The sequence below is a fragment of the Apodemus sylvaticus genome, chromosome 9, assembly GCF_947179515.1.
Source record: "Apodemus sylvaticus chromosome 9, mApoSyl1.1, whole genome shotgun sequence".
Classification (NCBI taxonomy): Eukaryota; Metazoa; Chordata; class Mammalia; order Rodentia; family Muridae; genus Apodemus; species Apodemus sylvaticus.
In genome coordinates, this window is record NC_067480.1 from 80,950,477 (window position 1) to 80,969,706 (window position 19,230).

General features: G+C 48.5%; 3 protein-coding genes across 6 annotated transcripts in view; 1 reads left to right on the forward strand and 2 right to left on the reverse strand.

The window, feature by feature from the left end:
* The first annotated feature begins 1,336 nt into the window (after window positions 1-1,336).
* On the forward strand, window positions 1,337-6,963 carry Slc22a7 (solute carrier family 22 member 7). Its single transcript, XM_052191854.1, has 10 exons — window positions 1,337-1,729; window positions 2,297-2,400; window positions 2,485-2,639; window positions 2,732-2,900; window positions 4,776-4,908; window positions 5,143-5,252; window positions 5,710-5,924; window positions 6,053-6,161; window positions 6,363-6,569; window positions 6,930-6,963. The coding sequence occupies exons 1-10, from the start codon at window positions 1,337-1,339 to the stop codon at window positions 6,961-6,963; spliced, it is 1,629 nt and encodes a 542-aa protein (XP_052047814.1).
* A 916-nt stretch (window positions 6,964-7,879) lies between these two features.
* Crip3 (cysteine rich protein 3) lies at window positions 7,880-10,448 on the reverse strand. Of its 2 annotated transcripts, XM_052193308.1 has the most exons (8): window positions 10,406-10,448; window positions 10,016-10,110; window positions 9,557-9,614; window positions 9,336-9,467; window positions 8,598-8,669; window positions 8,379-8,473; window positions 8,236-8,293; window positions 7,880-8,085 (listed from the first exon to the last, which is right to left on the reverse strand). In XM_052193308.1, the coding sequence occupies exons 1-8, from the start codon at window positions 10,446-10,448 to the stop codon at window positions 8,033-8,035; spliced, it is 606 nt and encodes a 201-aa protein (XP_052049268.1). In that variant the 3' UTR covers window positions 7,880-8,032. The 2 variants fall into 2 exon arrangements, with proteins under 2 accessions (XP_052049268.1, XP_052049269.1); XM_052193309.1 differs by lacking the exon at window positions 9,336-9,467.
* Window positions 10,449-16,168: 5,720 nt separating this feature from the next.
* The window catches only part of Znf318 (zinc finger protein 318), a 36,717-nt gene continuing 33,655 nt past the window's right edge, over window positions 16,169-19,230 (reverse strand). Inside the window, exons 8-9 of one of the 3 annotated variants that reach the window (XR_007979411.1) lie at window positions 16,469-16,690; window positions 16,169-16,353 (exon numbers count right to left, since the gene is read on the reverse strand). Coding sequence is in view for 2 of the 3 variants with exons in the window: in XM_052192110.1 (XP_052048070.1) it covers window positions 16,568-16,690 (123 nt within the window). In the remaining variant the exon portion in view is untranslated. Of the gene's footprint in view, window positions 16,691-19,230 lie in introns of all 3 variants that reach the window. The other 2 variants (XM_052192110.1, XM_052192109.1) reach the window with 2 other exon arrangements.

Below are 19,230 nucleotides of genomic sequence, written 5' to 3' on the forward strand. Positions count from 1 at the left end.
GTAACTTGGGAAGGGAAGGATGTATTTCCTGGACACTTCCACGTCACTGTTCATCATTGAAGGATATCAGGACAGAAACTCAAATCAGGCAGAAACCTGGGAGTAGGAGCTGATACAGAGGCCATGGAGGGTGCTCCTACTGGCTGGTTCTTCATGGATTTCTGATAGAACCCAGGAGCACCAGCCCAGCGGTGACTGTGGCTGGGCCCTCCCCACATTGATCATTAAGAAAAAATGCTCTACAGACTTTCCTGCCCATAGCTAATTAATCATGAGACATTTTCTCAATTGACTCTAACTTGTGTCAAGTTGATATAAAACTAACTGGTACAGTGACTGAGAGTCAACAGAGCATCAGAAGGAACAAATCCTTCCAGGTACTTCTTGGCAACCCTGGGAAGCCGCTACTCCAAGGGCCATCCGGGCGCTCTTAAAGAGGCAGAATGGCTTTTGGGAGGAGATGGAGAGTGAACGGTGGTGTGGTTCCTTGCTGTTGTAGCTCCGGTATCTCAGCGTAGACCCGCAGTAGGAGAGGCAGTCTCCTCTCCTTCCTCTTGTGAAATTTTTTTTTGATCTTCAGTTACATTTTTAGCTTTGTGAGAAGCCCCATCATCAAAGAAGATGGCTAGCCAATGTTACCAACAAGACAGATCCTCGATGCATGAGTTCCCGTGTAGTCATTGGGAATCCCAACACTCTGGTGGTAACTAGGCACAGGGCAATTATGAATAATGAACACAGTCCCAGAGGTGACTTAGGTCAGGACATCCATTCCAGACACAGGCAAGGGCTGTGAGGAAAGCTTGGGGTTTATCAGAAGGCTCCCTTACCCAAGGAGAGTCCAGCCCTCATCCTGAGTCCTGGGCTGCAGGCCAAACCGTGCTGTGCCTGCAAATAGACAAGGTTGACCTGAAGCTTCACAGGACAAAGGCCATCCAGGACAGCAGGCACTATGCCCAGGGGACCTGGTCCCCTTACACAGCCTTGACAGTCTAATAAGTAGCTCCAGCTTCACTGCTTTCTCCACACCCAGCTGCCCTCCTATGCTAGCCCGTGGCTCCCCTAGCTGTTCTCTGAGCTCCAATGTGTAAAGGCCAGAGCTGTAGACACCATGATCCCTGATGGATGGCGGCCCTCCCCCTTAAGTAGGATCCATAGAAGTTGTGGGTGGTGTGGGAGGGCCCAGGCCTGGGCCAGCCCCTGAGGGGCTGGATTCTGGCTACAGACTCTCCACTCATCAGTACAACCATTTCCACCTCCAGAGTCCAAGGGTCCATGTGGCAAGCAGGTTGAACAGTCCCAGGTGCTATAGAGGCACACCTGGTGGGTGGGTAGCATGGGCTTCGAAGAGCTGCTGTGTCAGGTGGGTGGCTTTGGGCCCTTCCAACTGCGGAATCTGGTCCTGCTGGCCCTGCCCCGAGTGCTGATCCCCATGCACTTTCTCCTGCCCATCTTCATGGCTGCCGTGCCTACCCACCATTGTGCCCTGCCTGATGCCCCAGCCAACCTCAGTCAGCAGGACTTGTGGCTGAAAGCCCATCTACCCCTGGAGAATGACGGCAGCTTTAGCTCCTGCCTCCGCTTTGCCTATCCCCAGGCTCTCCCCAACGTCACCTTGGGGACAGAGGTGTACGACTCTGGGGAGCCTGAGGGGGAACCCCTCACAGTGCCCTGCTCTCAGGGCTGGGAGTACGACCACTCAGAATTCTCCTCCACCATTGCAACTGAGGTACCTGAGCCCAGAGGGTGAGCGGGTCGGGCCTGCCATTTACCTTGGGGGTGGTGTGGGCCCTGAGATAACCTTCCTGTGCTCTGAGAGCTCTTGTTTCCTGTGTGGAGAGAGCCTGTGGCTTTAAAGCTGGATTTAGTTCCTTTGCTAAAATTCACCTGAGGGTTAAGGCAGCTCCAGGGGCTTGGAACGGAGGCTGAGAAGGGCATCTCTGTGGCAAGAGATAGAGAAACTGCAGAAGCCTCCATTCCTCCCCTGTTTGTTCCTCGCTTCTGCCCCAGGTCTGAGATTTACCTCTTTCATCCAGAGAGGAAGGGTGGGAGGAATTCCCCAGAGGAGAGAAAACAGGATTCCTTGGTGGTTGTGGTGATGGACCTCCATGGGAAAAAGCTGAGCTTTGGGACTAGGGGAGAGGCAAAGTCTTCCCTTTCTAGTGCTGAGGTTGATAGCTAGGGATGGGGTATCTTTTGGAACGTCAGAGTTGCCTGGGAACCTGGAGAGGAGGAACCAGTACTGGCTGGAGAGGGGCTCATCCCCGCAGGACGCCTTCCCTGCCTGTCTTTGCAGTGGGATCTGGTGTGTCAGCAGAGAGGCCTGAACAAAATGACATCCACCTGCTTCTTCATCGGTGTGCTGGTCGGGGCTGTGGTGTATGGATACTTGTCTGACAGGTGAAATAAGGGACTCAGTGTGGGGACAGGCCTCATCATCTGTATTCAGGAAGCCCCATGGGGACCTGACCTGGCCTTTGGCAGGTTTGGCCGGCGCCGGCTTCTGCTGGTGGCCTACGTGAGCTCACTGGCTCTGGGTCTGGCGTCTGCAGCCTCGGTCAGCTACGTCATGTTTGTCATCACCCGCACGCTCACCGGCTTAGCCCTGGCTGGTTTCACCATCATCGTGCTACCTCTGGGTGAGGCAGACAGACACAGGCAAGACCCGGAGGGAGGCTGCCAGGGCGAGATGGGCCCATCAGGTCCCTGCTAACTGTCTCCCTGTCTCCAGAGTTAGAGTGGCTGGATGTGGAACACCGCACTGTGGCTGGGGTCATTAGCACCATCTTCTGGACAGGAGGGGTGCTACTGCTGGCCCTGGTTGGGTACCTGATACGGAGCTGGCGGTGGCTCCTGCTGGCTGCCACCCTGCCCTGTGTCCCAGGCATCATCAGCATCTGGTAAGAATGAGGAGCAGCTGGGAGTGGGAGATATATACAGCCAAGGCACAATTAGAGTCTAAGATTCAGAACCCCGGGGCTGGAGAGATCACTCAGCTGCTAGCACACCCTGCTCTTCTGGAGGACCGTGTCAGGAGGAACGGGAGTCCAGTTCCAAGAAATCAGACACCTCTGGCCCCTGTGGGACACACACACACTCAAAGACACACAGACACAGGCACAGCTATACACATAACATAAAGAAAGACACACACATAGACACACCCAAAGACAGATACATACATTCAAACACACACAAAGACTCACAGACACATACACACTCATCCAAACATACTCCAAGACACACAGACATACATGCACAGACACAGATACACACCTAGGCACAGACACAGACATAGACACAGACACACCCAAATGTAGATATATATATCTAAACACACAGAGACACACACAGGCATATACAGATACACACAGATACACCCAAACACAGATACATACATCCACCACCCCCCAAATAAAAATAATAGAAACAAACAAAGAACAAGAAGACTGAGCGACAGGCTGGGGATTGGTTCAGTTGGTAAAGTGCTTGCCTGCTGCACGCAAAGCCCTGGCTTATCTCCAGTACTGAACAGGCAGTGGGGATGGTGAACGTCTCTATTCACAACACTTAGGAGGTACAGGCATGAGGATCAGCAGTTCTAGGTCATGCCCAGCTACAAAGGGAATTTAAAGGCAGTCTGAGTTACATAAGTTCCTGTCTGGAAAAAAAAAAAAAAGAGGAAAGAAAAAAATGTGGACGCCTTGGAAGGTATCTCAGTTGGTAAAGACCTGGCAAGCAGGCATTAGGACCCCAGTTCAGAGCCCCAGCACCTATATTTAAGCATGGCACAGGGACATGCGCGTATAATCCCTTGGGAGGGTGAGATGGGAAGACCTGGGGCTTGCTGGCCAGCCTGGCTTGCTGGAGAGGCAAGCTCTGGGCCCAGTGGGAGACCCTGCCCCAACACTGTAAGGTGGGGAGTGGCTAAGGGAGACACATGATGTCACCTGGTCCTCTATGTACATGTGTGCACATATACAAACATGCATACATTCATACCAGAGACAGAGAGAGACCGAGAGAGACAGACAGAGACAGACAGAGACAGAGACAGACAGAGAGAGACAGAGAAACAGAGACAGAGAGAGACAGACAGAGACAGTGACAGAGACAGACAGAGACAGACAGATAGAGACAGAGACAGAGCAGTCTAAGAGCCGCAGAAGCAGAATCAGGGACAAAGAATCAAAAAACGATAACAAGTCAGAAAACAGAAACCAATAGAATGAAGACAGCGCAGGACAGGGAAGCAGGAAACAGATGTGAAGAGACAGAGACTGACCAGAGAGAGGCAGTGACAGAGATGGAAACCAAAAGGCAAGCTCTGTGTTGCAGTGATAGACGGTGAGAGAACCAGACATCGTCAGACGGAGGAGGCTAGGGTTTGCCTTAGAGGAACCAGGCTGCACCCAGTCAGCATGGCGGTGGGAACTAAGGTGGAGAAGGGAGGGCCTGGCAAGGCGGGTTCCCCATGAGCTCCTAAAGGTGAACTGTGGTGTGTCAGTGTGTGTGCCCAGCCTCCATCCTGCATCCTCCTGCCGGAAGTGTTGGCTGGCGCTGGGAACTAAGGTTTCAAGGATAAGACCCGTGGAGGACTGGGGAAAGCGAGGCCTGAACCAGGCAGAGGTCACAGGGCTGGACGGTAGGAGACTTGGGGGAGAGATGTCTTTTCAGGCTGAGGGGACCGCACGACTGAGAGCCTATGATCTCCGGAGGCAGAGGTGGCCTGCAAGGCTGACTTCTGGTTGAAGGTCCTCTGGCTTCTCACCCAGGTGGGTACCTGAGTCTGCACGATGGCTTCTAACCCAGGGTCGTGTGGAGGAGGCAAGAAAGTACCTGTCCAGCTGTGCCAAGCTCAATGGGCGGCCCGTGGGTGAGGACAGCCTGAGCCAGGAGTGCAAGAGAGTACACAGGGACGGGTGGAGGGCGTGTCTGAGTGCCCCTCCTCCTGGGCCCTGCCATGTAAGGCCAGCTCTCCAGTGGAGAGCTCTGAGCTTCAGAATACCCCGCCCAGCTCTGGTGGCCCATATCCCTTACCCCCTGCCCTCCATGTGTACTTCCAACCCAGAGAAGCAGAGAGAACACACCGGCTCCCGCGACAAGCTCTACGGATGAAATCTTGCTTTCTCTCCTAACCAGGCCCTGAACAAAGTGGTCACCATGGAAAGGGTGTCGAAAAGACCCTCATACTTAGACCTGTTCCGGACATCGCAGCTCCGACGTATCTCACTGTGCTGCATGGTGATGTGGTAAGAGGGGGTAAGAAGTGTGTCTGGTGGAGGGAGGGTGTGGGACAGAGGGGCTGAGTGCGAGATAGGTGAGGGGCCAAGAGTGTGACTGGGGAGGGTGGGAAGATCACCCTGGGGTGGAGGGGATCTGACTACCACACGTCCAATGGGGCAGAAACACAATGGCTCAACTTTAGGCTCTATGAATTCCTTACCGTGTGACCCTGGACAACTGTCTAACCACTCTGATCCTTAATACCTGTTTTTCTGAAATGAGCGAGTTGCCATTAGTTCCCATGTCAGAGTTGCTACTGAGATCGGGATAAAGGCACTTTGGCCACTGGTATCTCCTTGGGGATTATGGGTGGCTGGGGGTGTGTGTGGAGGGGGTGGTCCTAGGCTGCAGTCTCTGAACAGCAAAGTGGCAGGAGAGGCAGGTCAGGAGAGGGCTCATGAAGGGCTCTGCGACTCTGTTCAGGTTTGGAGTGAACTTTTCCTACTATGGCCTGACTCTGGACGTGTCAGAGCTGGGGCTGAACGTGTACCAGACACAGCTGCTGTTCGGGGCTGTGGAGCTGCCCTCCAAACTTTTGGTCTATTTCCTTGTGCATCATGTGGGACGCCGGCTCACGCAGGCTGGGACGCTGCTGGGCACTGCTCTGACCTTTGGCATCAGCCTGCTGGTATTCTCAGGTAGGCCAGGTCTGGCAGCTTGGCTGTGCCCTCTGTGGGGGTCTGACTCTGCCCTCTATCAGGACTCTGCCTCGCATCCAGGGGGTTCCTGGCTCCATCCCCTCACTAAGGAACCCCTTTCCCTCCAGAGACCAAGTCCTGGATTACCGCTCTGGTGGTGATGGGGAAAGCCTTTTCTGAAGCTGCCTTTACCACAGCTTACCTGTTCACGTCCGAGTTGTACCCCACTGTGCTCAGGTAAGTCGGGCCCCAGGTGACTGGCCTGCCTTAACCTAGGTGTCTGCATTCACACACTGCCCAGCCATTCTTTAGCTACAGCCAGATACGTCATGGTTGCTTGCCCAAATCTAGAAGAGTGTAGGGAATTTTATCTTCTGGGGTTGCCCGCATAGGAGGGGAGCCTCGTGACGCAGGGCTCATTCATCCTTTCCTGGACAGACAGACAGGATTGGGAGCCACTTCGCTCATGGGCCGGCTAGGGGCCTCTCTGGCCCCACTGGCGGCCTTGCTGGATGGAGTGTGGCTGCTGCTGCCCAAACTTGCTTACGGGGGGATTGCCCTGCTGGCCGCCTGCACTGCCCTCCTGCTGCCTGAGACGAAGATGGCCCAGCTGCCAGAGACCATCCACGATGTGGAACGAAAAAGGTGTGTGTGTGGGGGGGGCAGTATTTGTAAATTCAGATGCCTACGCCTAGGAAGACAGTTGCAGAACTACATATGTTCATATGTACACAGGTGAGTATTCGGGTGAATACCCTGGTATGTATAGTTTATAGAAAATCATATCTGAGTGTGCCCATACCTTTATGTAGTCACAAATGCTCAAAAATGAGATGTGCATGTGCACACTGAGCTGTGCCTATACATCAAGAAATTGTCTAGACAAGTGACTTGTGGGAGTATGTGTGCTTATATTTGAGGAGCTGGGACAGCCCTGAGCCAGTCCTAGGCTCCAGGACTAACCCCTCACCCGGTTCCTGACACCTTCCTTATTGTCCTGTCTAGTATTCAGGATGAAGATACACAGGTCCAGGACTGAGTTGGACTAGAGACAGCTCTCCAAGGAGCTGGACACAGAAGGCAGGCTCTTGTGACTGGGACATCAAATTCTTCTGCCTAAGGATGGAGCTGCTACCGGTACCGTCTGCCTGTGTTCATCCAGCCTCCAACAACAGGACAACCTCCCGCAGCACTGGGTGGCTGTGGATTCTGGGCACCCTTCTCATGGCGGGGAGGTGGGGGAGCCTTCTGTAAATAAAGATAGACGCTCATGGGCTGGGGCAGCAGTGAGATTGGGGGAGAGCCTCCGACGGGAAGCATGACTTGATCCTCAGTTCTGATGCCAGCTTTACCACTGTTCATCTCCCAAGAGGATAGTGAGGCGTCCGAGTAGACAGGGCTTACTGTCATGCTCAAACTGAACAAGGCCATCCTATAAGGCTGCTGAAGACAGTCCTATGGTTATTTCTAGTACCCACGAGGCCGGTGGGTGTGCTGTCTACAGTGCAAGGCTAGGATCTGTCCAATTCCAGGGCCAGGGGACCAATAGATATTCTCATTGCCAGGACAATCTTTGCAGCAGCACTTGTACCCCTCCCCCAATCACTGTCTAGGCTTCATACCTAAAGAAGGTGAGCTAGTGGGTGGTGGCACACACCTTTAATTCCAGCACTTGGGAAGCAGAGGCAGGTGGATCTGTGAGTTTGAGACCAGCCCTGTCTACAAAACTAGTTCCGGGACAGTCAGGACTACACACACACACAAAAACCTGTCTAGAAAAACAAAACGGTCACAAAGCAAAACAAAAAAGAATTGAAGGTATGGGAATCAGTCAACATTTTTTAGAGGAGCCAGAGAACTCAATGACCTTTATGGAATCTCTGAAGCTCAAGCCCTGCTGGAGACGGAACTGGGGCCCAGGCAACCCTAGGAATGGGGGACAAAGAATTGGCAGAGACGGTGTGGACTCAGATCTACCACGGAGTCTAGACCCAGGTCCCCAGGATTTCACCTTCTTCCTTCCCAAAGGACTAGGGAGTTCCAGAGCTTCCAGGAGCCGTGGAGGAGATGGTGGGAGGCCTGAGTTAAGATAATCACTCCCGTGATCCTCATTTGGATCTTAAGTCATAGATGTAGCAGCCCACATCACCAATGTTCACACCTAAAGGAGAAAGCCAGGTCACCAAGGCCTTTGGTGGAAAGGGAGCTGGGTTGAAGACTGAGGGGGGACAGGAGGGTCCTAGCTGTCCGACCATAAGGAAAGCTGTCCACAGGTTTTCATAGGCCCAGTGTCTGGGGTCAGGTTGCCCACCTTTGGGGCCAAACAGGTATCCATAGCAGGGGATGTGGCAGTAAGGCAGGCCATCATGCTGGAACACAGAGAAAGATCCCCTCAGCCTCTCCTCTACTTCTAGACGTCCTCCTCCCTGCATGACCCCTTCCTGCCCTGCCCACCTCCGCGTGACTCCCAGCAGTCAGGGTCTTCCTGCAACGCTGGCACCTCAGGCAGGGTCGGTGCCAATTTCTGCCCAAAGACATCACCGTCTCAGCTGTTGGTGGAGAACAGTGGTGGTCCTTCCATTTAGGGGCAGGGCAGGGACTATTACCTGCCTTGAGTCACCTCCCTACCCTCTGCCTAAACCGTTCCCCTCCGAGCTTTCTGTCGTCACTTACCAAAATAGACAGGATCCCCACATCCAGGGCACAATGAAGTCTCACCAGTGAATATCTTCAAGTAGGGAGGCCCTTTAATGGGAAGAGGCTCCAGACAGGGCTGTGGTGGGGCCAGACCCTGAGCAGGGCCCTCTACCCCAGCCTGTATATAGCACTGTACTCACCCCTACCCCATCCCCCACCCCAGGCAACCATGAGCTCTGCACATAGTCCTTTCTGACTCATTCCACCCCATTCATCAGCTTCACTAGGGATCGCCTGCCTCCTTGTCTTCCTCCCAGGGCCTCAGGAGCCCACCAGTTCAAAGGCTCAGTGCTGGTAGTAACTCAAGCATTAGGGAACCTGAGCTGACATAGGAGCCGGCCAGGGCAGCGGTGTCAGGTGTTGAGGAGCATGGTGTCACTGTCCACTACAGGAGTATGGGGAAGGGACAGGCACTAGAGAAGGATCCGAGGACTTAGCCCCATCCTAAGGAGCCAGCGCTTTAGGTCTTTCCTTCTAGGCCCTGGCTGGAGGAAGGGGCCCAGTTTCCAGGCCAGTCTTGCTTTTGTGCTCATGTCTTCTCTGGGCATCTCTTGTAAAATGAGGGTGATCATTCTATCTGTCCAATTTACCTTTAAAACTCAGTTCACACGAGAGCAGAAAAACAGGGCCAGCAACAGCTGCCAAATGCAGGCACAGTGGGCGCTACAGCCTGAGGAAGGGGCAGAAGAACAACTAACGCCTGCCTTCACTTACTTTTCTTGGCCCAGGGGAGGCCAGTCCTTGGCCTGGGGGGGCTAAAGCTGCTGGGGCTGAGGGAAACACTGCTGGCAGGAGGGGGCGGTGGGGGATTGTAGAGATAGCAGCCCACGCCGCCAATGTTGACCCCTGCAGAAAGAAGACCATGATGGAGGGCAAGCTCTAGTTGCTAGCACAGGGAGTTTGTGGCCCCTGGCCCCTTCTAGGCTGGAACTTACCTCTAGGTCCAAAGAGAGCCCCATAGCAAGGCTTGTGGCAGTATGGCCTCCCGTTGTGCTGGGCACAAGCACAGGCAGAGGGAAGGGTCACTCAGGGCCAAAGGGGCATGCCTGTATCGGCCTTCTCAATACAGGCTGTCAGGTGCACATGTGCACTGCAACTAGTCTGATGGATCTGGTAGGGTGGGCGATAGGCTAGCATGTCAGAATTGCCATTGTGATCTATAACACTCAATGAAGGTACAGGGGGAGACAGAGCAGCTGTGTACCCCTCCCTCAAAACCATGGGGGCAGCAGCAGCACTGAGCCTGCCAAACTCTGCCTCATAGGAGGCTCAATGGGTGGATCCCCCAAGCTTATCTGCTGAGGTTGCCTTTGGCAGGCTTCCAAGGCAGGTTTCCATTGGGGTTAATGGGGGTAGGGGTGTGACAGAGGGCTGTCACCCTGGTCAGGCCTCACCTCTGCATGCCCGCCAGGGGACAAGATGCTGTGACAGCGCTCACATTTCAGGCAGAAGCGATGCCAGTTCTTGCCTAAGGAGCTCACTTTCTCAGCTGTGGGGAACAAGGTGGATCCGGGCTGCAAGGAGTCCGACCCAGCGCCAGACACCCTCCTTTTGCCCTTCCAACCTTCTGGGAAAACCCGCCCAGCCAGCCTTGCTCTCTCCAGGAAGAAGCTCCACCCAGCCCGCCCTGGTGCCTCTTGCCTAGTGCTCTTGGAGGTGTGGCAGGCAGTGTGTATTCAAGCGCGCGCGCGCGCACACACACACACACACACACACACACACTAAATGTATAGGGGCCCCGGGGGCTCACGCTTGTCTTTACTCCTCCTAGGTCCCAGCCTCACCAAAGTAAACAGGTTGCTGGCAACGCGGACAAGTCCAGCTCATGGTTCTTCACGAGACAGCTTAGTCCAAGCGGCAACTAGAGGCGCCCGCAGGTATGTCCCGCCCCTCCACCAGCCCCGCCCACTATTCAGCTTTGAGCCCTTCGAGTTGTGGCTGCTCATTGGGCACAAAAAACTTAGACCTGAGGGACGGAGGAGACTTAGCAACTTACTTTAAAGTAGGATACAGACTTGGGAGAGAAGGAGCCCTGAGTTCAATGGCGGTTCTGGTCAGTGAGAAGCAAGAAAGGCACAAGCAGGCATTCTTTAAGTGGTTTAGTTCCTTCTTAGTGGAGCAGGGCCCAGAGCAAGGGAATGCAGAGCCCATCCCTGCTAAACTGTATTTTTTGTTTGTACTGAAGTAGTAACATGGTAACAGCCTCCACGGCACAGGGTTGTAATGAGAATTGACAAGTTAATCTCAACAGCACCTGGCACAGCTGCTTCTTCCACTGCTATGCAAGCCGTATGAAGACTCCCATACATGAGCTCATAACCCAGTCTCTAAGTCCTAAAATGTGCCTCTGCAAACATGCAGTCAGTCTACGGCGTGCTCAAAGATCATCACATTTGTTAAATTTTAAGGTGTAAGTTAAACAACAGCCACATATTTCTAATTCAGTTTAAGAGTTTAAAATGTGGAGTCACCGATGACCACACCAGAATGCAATGGACAGTTCCAACCCAATGGTTACACAGATGGCTCGGGTTAAACTAAATGGGTCACAGAACAAAACCCAAACCTGAAAATGATGAACCTGGCAAGGGACTAACTAGTAGGGACCCAGGTGGTGGTGGTGAAAGAGACCGGAGATGGTGTGTAGGCTGGCAGAAATCAGACTGCATTATAGACTACATGTATGAAACTGACAATTAACAAAATTCATTTAAAACTGAAAACCCCCTTAGAAACCACTGCCCCCAAATCACTGATAGAATAAATTTAAGTTGTAGAATGCACTTTAACTTTTAAAGCAGACTTTATTATAGATATTATTTTTTACCAGTTATGTAGTTATTCAGATGAGATTTTTTTTTTAAAAAAGATGTCTTAAAATGTGTTTTCCTTGCATGTATATTGGTGCACTGTGTGCATGCAGTGCCCACTGAGACCAGAAGGGGGTGTGGGATCCCGGGGAAATGGAGCTGCAAGTGTTTGTGACATCATCTCTTAAGTGCTGAGCCTCTCTCCAGCCCCATTCAGATTGAAAAAAAAAAAAGATTCATAAAAGCAGTGTAACTAAAAATGCAGACAGCTAAGGGTTGTAGCGCAGCCCTACTTTGCAATCTGAGAACCTGAATTTGGATCTCTAGAACCTAGATGCCACGGCACACACCTGAAACCCTCTTAGAGACACAAAACTAGGACCACCTGGGCAGATGGAGCTTCAGCTGAAGAACTGCCTCCATTAGAGTATTTTGTAGTCATGCCACTGGGATGCTTTCTTCATTGCTGATTTACACAAAGGGCTAGCCCACCTTGGGTGCTGGCATCCTTGGGCAGGTGTCCTGAGGAGTAAGAAAGCAGGCCAAGAAGCCATGAAGAACAAGCCACTAAGAAGTATTCTTCTGTGGTTCTACGTCAGTTCCTGCCTCCAGGCTCCTGCCTGAGTTCCTGCCATGATTTGCTTCCATGAAGGACTATAAAAGCTCTAGGATGAAATAAACCCTTTCCTCGTCCTGGTATTTTTGGTCCTGATGTTTATCACAGCAATAGAACGCAAGCTAGAGCAGTGGCCATAGCACAGAACATCAGTCAGTGGTAACAAGGAATGCAGCGCTAAGGCGTGCTGCAGCATGATGAAGCATGCAAACACCAAGAAGCAGCGTGCCGCGTGCCTCTAGTTATACCTCCTCACCAGCCCTGCCTGACCTCAGCTCCCCCTCCATGTAGCCGATGCCAGGCTATGAAACTAGGGACTCTCCTATAGCACCATCCTCTACTGGAGGGGAGACAGAGCCCTACCCCCTAAACCTGAATGCTTAAAAAATAAAAAGGCAAATGGAGCCTCATGTATCATCTTTATCAAAAGTTACATTATATTCTAGAAGTAAAATAGGCCCGCCAACTTCCTATTCACACCCCTGCACACAAACAAATGTAAGCTGTCCATCCCCTGGTCAGAGGGCTTCGTTAGTGTCAGGACCAGAGCAGCATTTCCAGTCCTGCTCAATGCCTCGCACCTAATGCTCAATGAATAATGTCCGCTGGTGAATGAAGGTGGAACACTACACGCAAGTTCCCTGGGTGTGAATGCTGGGACTACTGGAAGAGATCTGGAGGAAAGGGGACCAAGAGGACTCAAGACAAGAAAGGCCACAGAGCGAGGGAAGGTCAGCTGCCTAGGTGCAAGGTTTTTTCTGTTTCTTTTCCTTTTTTCTTTATGGCTACACTTGGGAGTAAATTCAGGGACTGAACATGCTAGGTAAGTGCTCTCCCACTGATTTATATTCCCAACTATGCAGCTAATTTCTTACATGATGGCTATCAACATGCAAGATAATATGAATAAACTAAGCCAGATTACAAATACCAAGTAACTACACCGGGCTGTGGCGGCACACACCTTTGTTTTTGTTTTTGTTTTTGTTTTGTTTTGTTTTGTTTTTTTGGAGATAGGGTTTCTCTGTATATCAGAGCCCTGGCTGTCCTGGACTTTTTTCTGTACAGCAGGCTGGCCTTGAACTCACAGAGATCTGCCTGCCTCTGTGTCCTGAGTGCTGGCATGTGCCACATCACAATTTTAATCTCAGCACACTTGGAAGGCAGATCTCTGAGTTGGAGGCCAGCCTGGTCTACAGAGCAAGCTCCAGGACAGCCAGGGCTACACAAAGGAACCATGTCTTGAAAAACAAAATAAAACAAAACAAAAACCCCCAAACAAACAAAATAATCAGGTAACTAATTAAAAAAAAACCCTGAGAATTGCTTTGGCAGCAAACCATTCCTACTATTTACAGTCATTCACAAGACCAACTAATTAAACTTAATTAGCAGTGTAGCACAAATTATGTGTCTCATTAACTATGTGGCAAATTGGAGAATGTGGGGAAGTGTGGTGCAAAGTATAAGAAGTACAAAGCTGTGCGCACACTGCCGTTCTTACCATCTTGCTAGCTCTGCAGGCAGTCTGATTACAATTATAACCTACTAATTTTATGTCTCTCTACTTGCTCACATATGACCACATGCTTGTGACTTTTAAGGCAATGCCAAACTTTGAACTAGACATGTGGCAAGCACCTATAAACCCTTCATTCAAAAGGCTTATCAGGCAGAAGAATGGTGAATTAAGGTCTGTCTGGGCTACATAAGACATCCTGTGTATCAACAGCACAGCAACAGCATGGCCCCTAGGCAAAACCAAAACAAACAGCCACTAATCTTTGTTCTAGGTAACTTTCTAAAACTTTAATTGACTAGAGGTCTGGAGAGATGACTCAGTGGTTAAGGTCACTTGTTTTAGTAGACTCCAGGGGTTCAATTTCCAGCCTCCACATGGCAGCCCACAACCACCCACAACTCTGGTTTTAGGGTACTGAATGCCCGCTTTTGCCTTCTGCAGGCACACATGCAGTACACAGACATACATGCAAGTAAAACACTCATACTCATGAATATTCAATAAATCAAAAAACAATTGACTAAAAAACTTTTGAAAGGAAAATAACTCAGTTCTAGTAAGCTACTGAAAAGTTACCTGTTTTTAAAAACTCTTATTGTCAATATTACTTGTGTTTTCTTACTGTATTAGCTCTTAAACTAGAAAGCTCTATTTTTTTGTAGTTTATATTCCTTAATAAAAAAAAAATAAAGAGGAGTAGAGAATGTCACTTAGTAAGAGGATTCATGCCTAATGTGCACAAAGTACTGGGCTCAATCCTCAGCATTCCTATATCCATCACACACACACACACACACACACACACACACTTTACACATACAGACATATATGCACAGACACACAAACACCCCACAGACATAACACACAAAGATATATATTCACCACACACAAAGACACCCCCCAACCCCCTACCCCCATTACCCTCCCTGCCCCACAGACACCCCTCCCCCCACACCAGACACACACACACATCAGACACAGACCCTACCCCACCACACACACACACACACACATACAACAGAGAGGGAGGAAAAAGGGGAAGAGACAGACTGAGAAAGACTGACTGACTGACTGACTGACTTTGCTTCCTTACAAACAGTGATCCCTAACTTGGAGAGGGTTTGAGTGCATGGTTGATCCCATATCATCTTTCTCTTGTTTTCCAGCACCATCTCACCCTCACAAACTTTTGTTTTGTTTTGGTTTCGTTTTGGTTTTGTGTCCATCTGGCTGTCCTGGAACTCAGTCTGTATACAGGTTGGCCTCAAACTCAGAGATCCACCTGCCTTTCCCTCCCGAGTACTGGGATTAAGGCATGTACTACCACTGCCCAGATGCCGTTTATCACTTTCATATATGTGGATTCCAGCATATTAAATAAGAACCTAATGGGAAAGCATTATTCAGAAATGCTCTCACTCCCTTGGCCTAGCACAGCCATGGAGTCTGGACACCAGTGGAGAACTGGGGTGTAACAGCCAATGAGCTGGCATGTAACAAGAATCACAATCTAAAATGAGGGCTAGGGACCAAAACACTTGACTGTCCCTGGGAAGTAGAATGTAACAGGTGGCAGAGAAAGTGATGACAAAGTGGCGGCCATCTTGGCTCCAGGTCGTATTCCACGGGCTACAAGCAGGTCATGCTTTAGAAACCTCTCTATAGCAAAAGGCCCCAAGATACTTGACTTCTTATCTTATGGCTTCAGATATACATGTTCTTTTTAGGTTAATGTTTATAGTGTTGTATTTCTGAAAGCTAACAACTACATAGACTTGGGCAGTAAACTACATGTTCAGGACTCTAAAAGGATGTACAAATCAGCAGCAAAATTAGGCTAACAGTTTTCTGGATAGTCTGTACCTGTTATAGATGAAACTTCAATGATCACAGGTGTTTAAAGGGGTAAGTTAAGCTAAATTTCATTGAGTTCTGGTTGTCCTTCCCACTGTGGTACTCAGCCCACAATACCTAAGGCAAGCGTATAAAAACTCCATTTAAGCAGCATTTTAGATGAGCAGAGTAACAGTTCCCATACTTTGTATAGTAACAATAAGAACACTTGGGTCCCTGTGCGCCAACCAGGGTTTCAGTGTCTAGAGAGGTAATAAGACTAGGGGGGCTGTAGTGATGGCTCAGCAGTTAGTAGCACTGGCTGCTTTTCCAGAGGACCTGGGTTTAATTCCCAGCACCCACACAGTGGCTCACAATTGTATGTAACTCCAGTTTCAGAGGGCCTTATAACTTCTTCTGGTCTCCACAGGCCTGTGTGCATGAGGTTAATTCCCCACCCCTTTGTTTGAAAGAGGGTCTCACTATGTAGCCCTGGCTGGCCTCGAACTCACTATATAGCCCAGGGTGGCCTCTGCTCTTGAGTGCTGGGGTTACAGGAATATCCCACATACCCAGCTTAGCACTTTAAACATCCCCTTTGCAACTGTCCTCCTCCCTGAGCGGTCTCTGCCCACTGTATCCCATCTACCTCAGACCACACCCACTTTACTTGTATTCTCACATGAACTACAGTAAGGGGAGGCTAGAATCAAGGTGGATTCCACCTGAAGATGCTGGGACTCAGAAAGAATAGGAAAGCCTGAAGTCCAGTTTTCTTATAACTACATTTATTTATTAATGCACATGCCATGGTATATGTAAAGTCAGAAGACAACCTGTAGGGATTGGTTCTGTCTTTCCATGATGTGGAATCAATCAATCTTTCCAGGGATCAAACTCAAGGCATCAGGCTTGGCAGGAAATATCTTTACTAGAGCATCTTACCAGTTCCTACAATTTTAATATCAGAAGTGGAGTTTAGTAATGTATTCAATGCTAGATAAGATGTCTCTTTTTAGCTTGCTCTTACTCTAGATATAAGGATACAACACATGTATTTACTTACCCAATTACTGGCTCCTAGCAGCTAAAATGAAAAGACTTTCTCCATACAGTTGTAAACAGCCAGACCCACCTTCTGTAAATCAGACCTAAGGGGGACTGTCTACTGGCCACAAGGACGCACATTATTTCCATAATCTCTGTGATTTCTATCCCCGCATTCCCGGAGCAGAAATGTCTGCTTCAGTCCTTCCTTTTGAAAATGTGAAGACTTCCGGGACTGCCCCTGAAAAGAAAAGGAGATAGATCAGTGAGAGGCAGTAACAGTGTGATCGTAATTATTATGAGGGTAGGTACAGGAAAGCTGAATAAAATCTAAACAGAGAATTAGAGGAAAAAAGCAATAATTCTTCAACATTGTTTTTATGTTTTTGCTTTCTCGATATTTAATAAATAAATATTTCACATTATTTTTTAGATTTATTTTATATATATATGAGTATACTGTCACTGTCTTCAGACATACCAGAAGAGGGCATCAGATCCTATTACAGAGGTTGCGAACCCCACCATGTGGTTACTAGGTATTGAACTCACCTCTGGAAGAACAGTAAGTGCTATTAACTGTTGAACCATTTCTCCAGCCCATTAAAGGATTTTTAAATGGTGTGTGTGTGTGTGTGTGTGTGTGTGTGTGTGTGTGTGTGTGTGTAGGGGTGGGGTGCACATGAGTGAGGGTGCCCAGAGAAGCCACAAGGCAGCATCAAATCTCCAGAAGCTGGAGTTACAGGTGGTCATGAGACACCTGATGTGCATGCTGGGAACTAACCAGTACACATTCCTATCCTCTAAACATCTCCAACCCTTCCTTACATTCATTATATTTTGTTCTTTCCTTGTATAATTGTTTCTATGTCTTCCTACTCATTCATTCACTTACCTTAAACATACTTATTTTATGCAAAACTCCTTGTGTGTGTGTATGGGGGGTATGTATGCAGGTACAAACATGTGGAAACCAGAGGACAACTTATAGGAGTCGGTTATTTTCTTCTACCATATGGGTGGGATTGAACTTGAATCATCACACTTGGCAGCAGGTACCTTTACCTGCTGACCATCTCACCAACCCCAACCTTTCTGTATTTATTGGGCTGGCTCATTCATGGAAATAACAAAAGCCTGTAAAGCTCTAAGTTGTCACATCTAGATATGCATTATCCTCCGTTCTATTGTCTATAGCAACAACTTTGATATCTGTTGTGGAACTGCATTAAAGTAAGCTTTGTGAAGACAAATGTCTTGATTTTTAACATTTAATGTCCAAGTGTTTGTACATAAGTAGAATAAAAAAAATGGTTGGAGATTCTTAAAGAAGGTATATTGCCCTGAGAACAGTGGCAGTAATTTATTAAGTGTTGAGGAGAAAAACAATCAGGATCTATTTGTACTGATGGAAAGAAAATAAATGACAGAGGTTAAACTCAGGGATATACTATGTAGGAAAGACACTGCTTTGGAAAAAAAATGGTTTTTAGTGCATAGAAGGATTAAAAAACAAACAAACAAACCCGGACCTATAATTTTTTTTTAGTACCAGACAACTCCAACATAATCTTGTCTTGTATGAATACATACATATATAAAGTATTTTTATATAAAATGCATTTTCAATGTCAGAAGGTTGAAATACAACAGACAATACAAATAAAATTATTTTTCCTCCTGAAAGATCTTTTATGTTTTTGTTTCTACCCATAAATGAAACAGTTAGTTTTAGTTTTGCTGAAATGTCAAGAAGATGTTAGGCCATAAAACATTGAATACTCCTTCAGCTAGATCACAGGAATTCTGGAGTCTGACCAGCTGACATCAGCGTGCTTATTTGGCTGGAAGGAAAGAAGAGGCCACTTGAAAAATCAGAGTTCTCAAAATGCCTCCAGCCTTTCCTTAGCAGCTCTTAGTTTACCTCTTTACATCTCAGTTTCTTTTCCAGGAGGTGTTAAGGCAGTGGCCCCCACCCAACCTGGGACCACCGCTCCAGAAGGTTACTGAAAGGGAGGACCACCTGTGAACTTGATCATTAACTGCCACAGAGCTTTGTACACAAAGAACCAGGGCAGGAGAACAAAAAGACAGTTGGCTTCTAGAATGCTAAGTACTCAGCAGACACAGGCAGCAATTGAGTTTTAATCCATATACAAATTGCTAAGTATTAACAATCAGTTAAGGAAAATAGCTATTACCACACTGATTTTTTCCAACAACATTTTTATTGAGATTTTCTATTTGCTAGGCAGTTGTGCACTATGAATACAAAGGGGGAAAAGCACAGTAAGCAAAAAAATGACTTCTCTTATAGTGCAGTTAGTGGGCGTGTATTAGCCAATAGACATATAGAAATAGATTATAACCATGTTAAATGCTTCTACATAAGTGCACACATTTATGGATATTTTCTTTGAAGTATATATGGGCCAGGATATCTGGATACTGGTTATTTTTTTAAGATTATAAACTCTAAAAAAATTGTATTATCCATGAGACTATTATTATATACAGAATTAAAATTATATAAGCAAGCCAGATATGCTGGAATATGTCTGTAATCAATCCTGGCACTTGGGAGATAAAGACAAGAAGACTGTTGCAAATTTAGGTCTAGCCTTTTCTGCACAGTTAATTCTAGGCCAGCCTGGGCTAGTGATAAAACACATCATACAAGACCAAAATGAAATTAAATAAACATAATTGAAAAATCAAACTCTACCTAGTCCCAATGGATATAGCTACAAAATACTCCTGCACCTAAGTGGAACATGTGGA

Coding starts and splice junctions, on each gene's coding strand:
- Slc22a7 (XM_052191854.1), top strand. CDS start 1,337: ATGGGCTTCGAAGAGCTGCTGTGTCAGGTGGGTGGCTTTGGGCCCTTC. Junction 2,640..2,731: donor CATCATCGTGCTACCTCTGG/GTGAGGCAGACA, acceptor CCCTGTCTCCAG/AGTTAGAGTGGCTGGATGTG. Junction 6,570..6,929: donor CACGATGTGGAACGAAAAAG/GTGTGTGTGTGG, acceptor TGTCCTGTCTAG/TATTCAGGATGAAGATACAC.
- Crip3 (XM_052193308.1), bottom strand. CDS start 10,448: ATGAGCTGGACTTGTCCGCGTTGCCAGCAACCTGTTTACTTTG. Junction 8,670..9,335: donor CCTCCCCTGGGCCAAGAAAA/GTAAGTGAAGGC, acceptor TTCCCATTAAAG/GGCCTCCCTACTTGAAGATA. Junction 8,474..8,597: donor TGGGGATCCTGTCTATTTTG/GTAAGTGACGAC, acceptor CTCCACCAACAG/CTGAGACGGTGATGTCTTTG.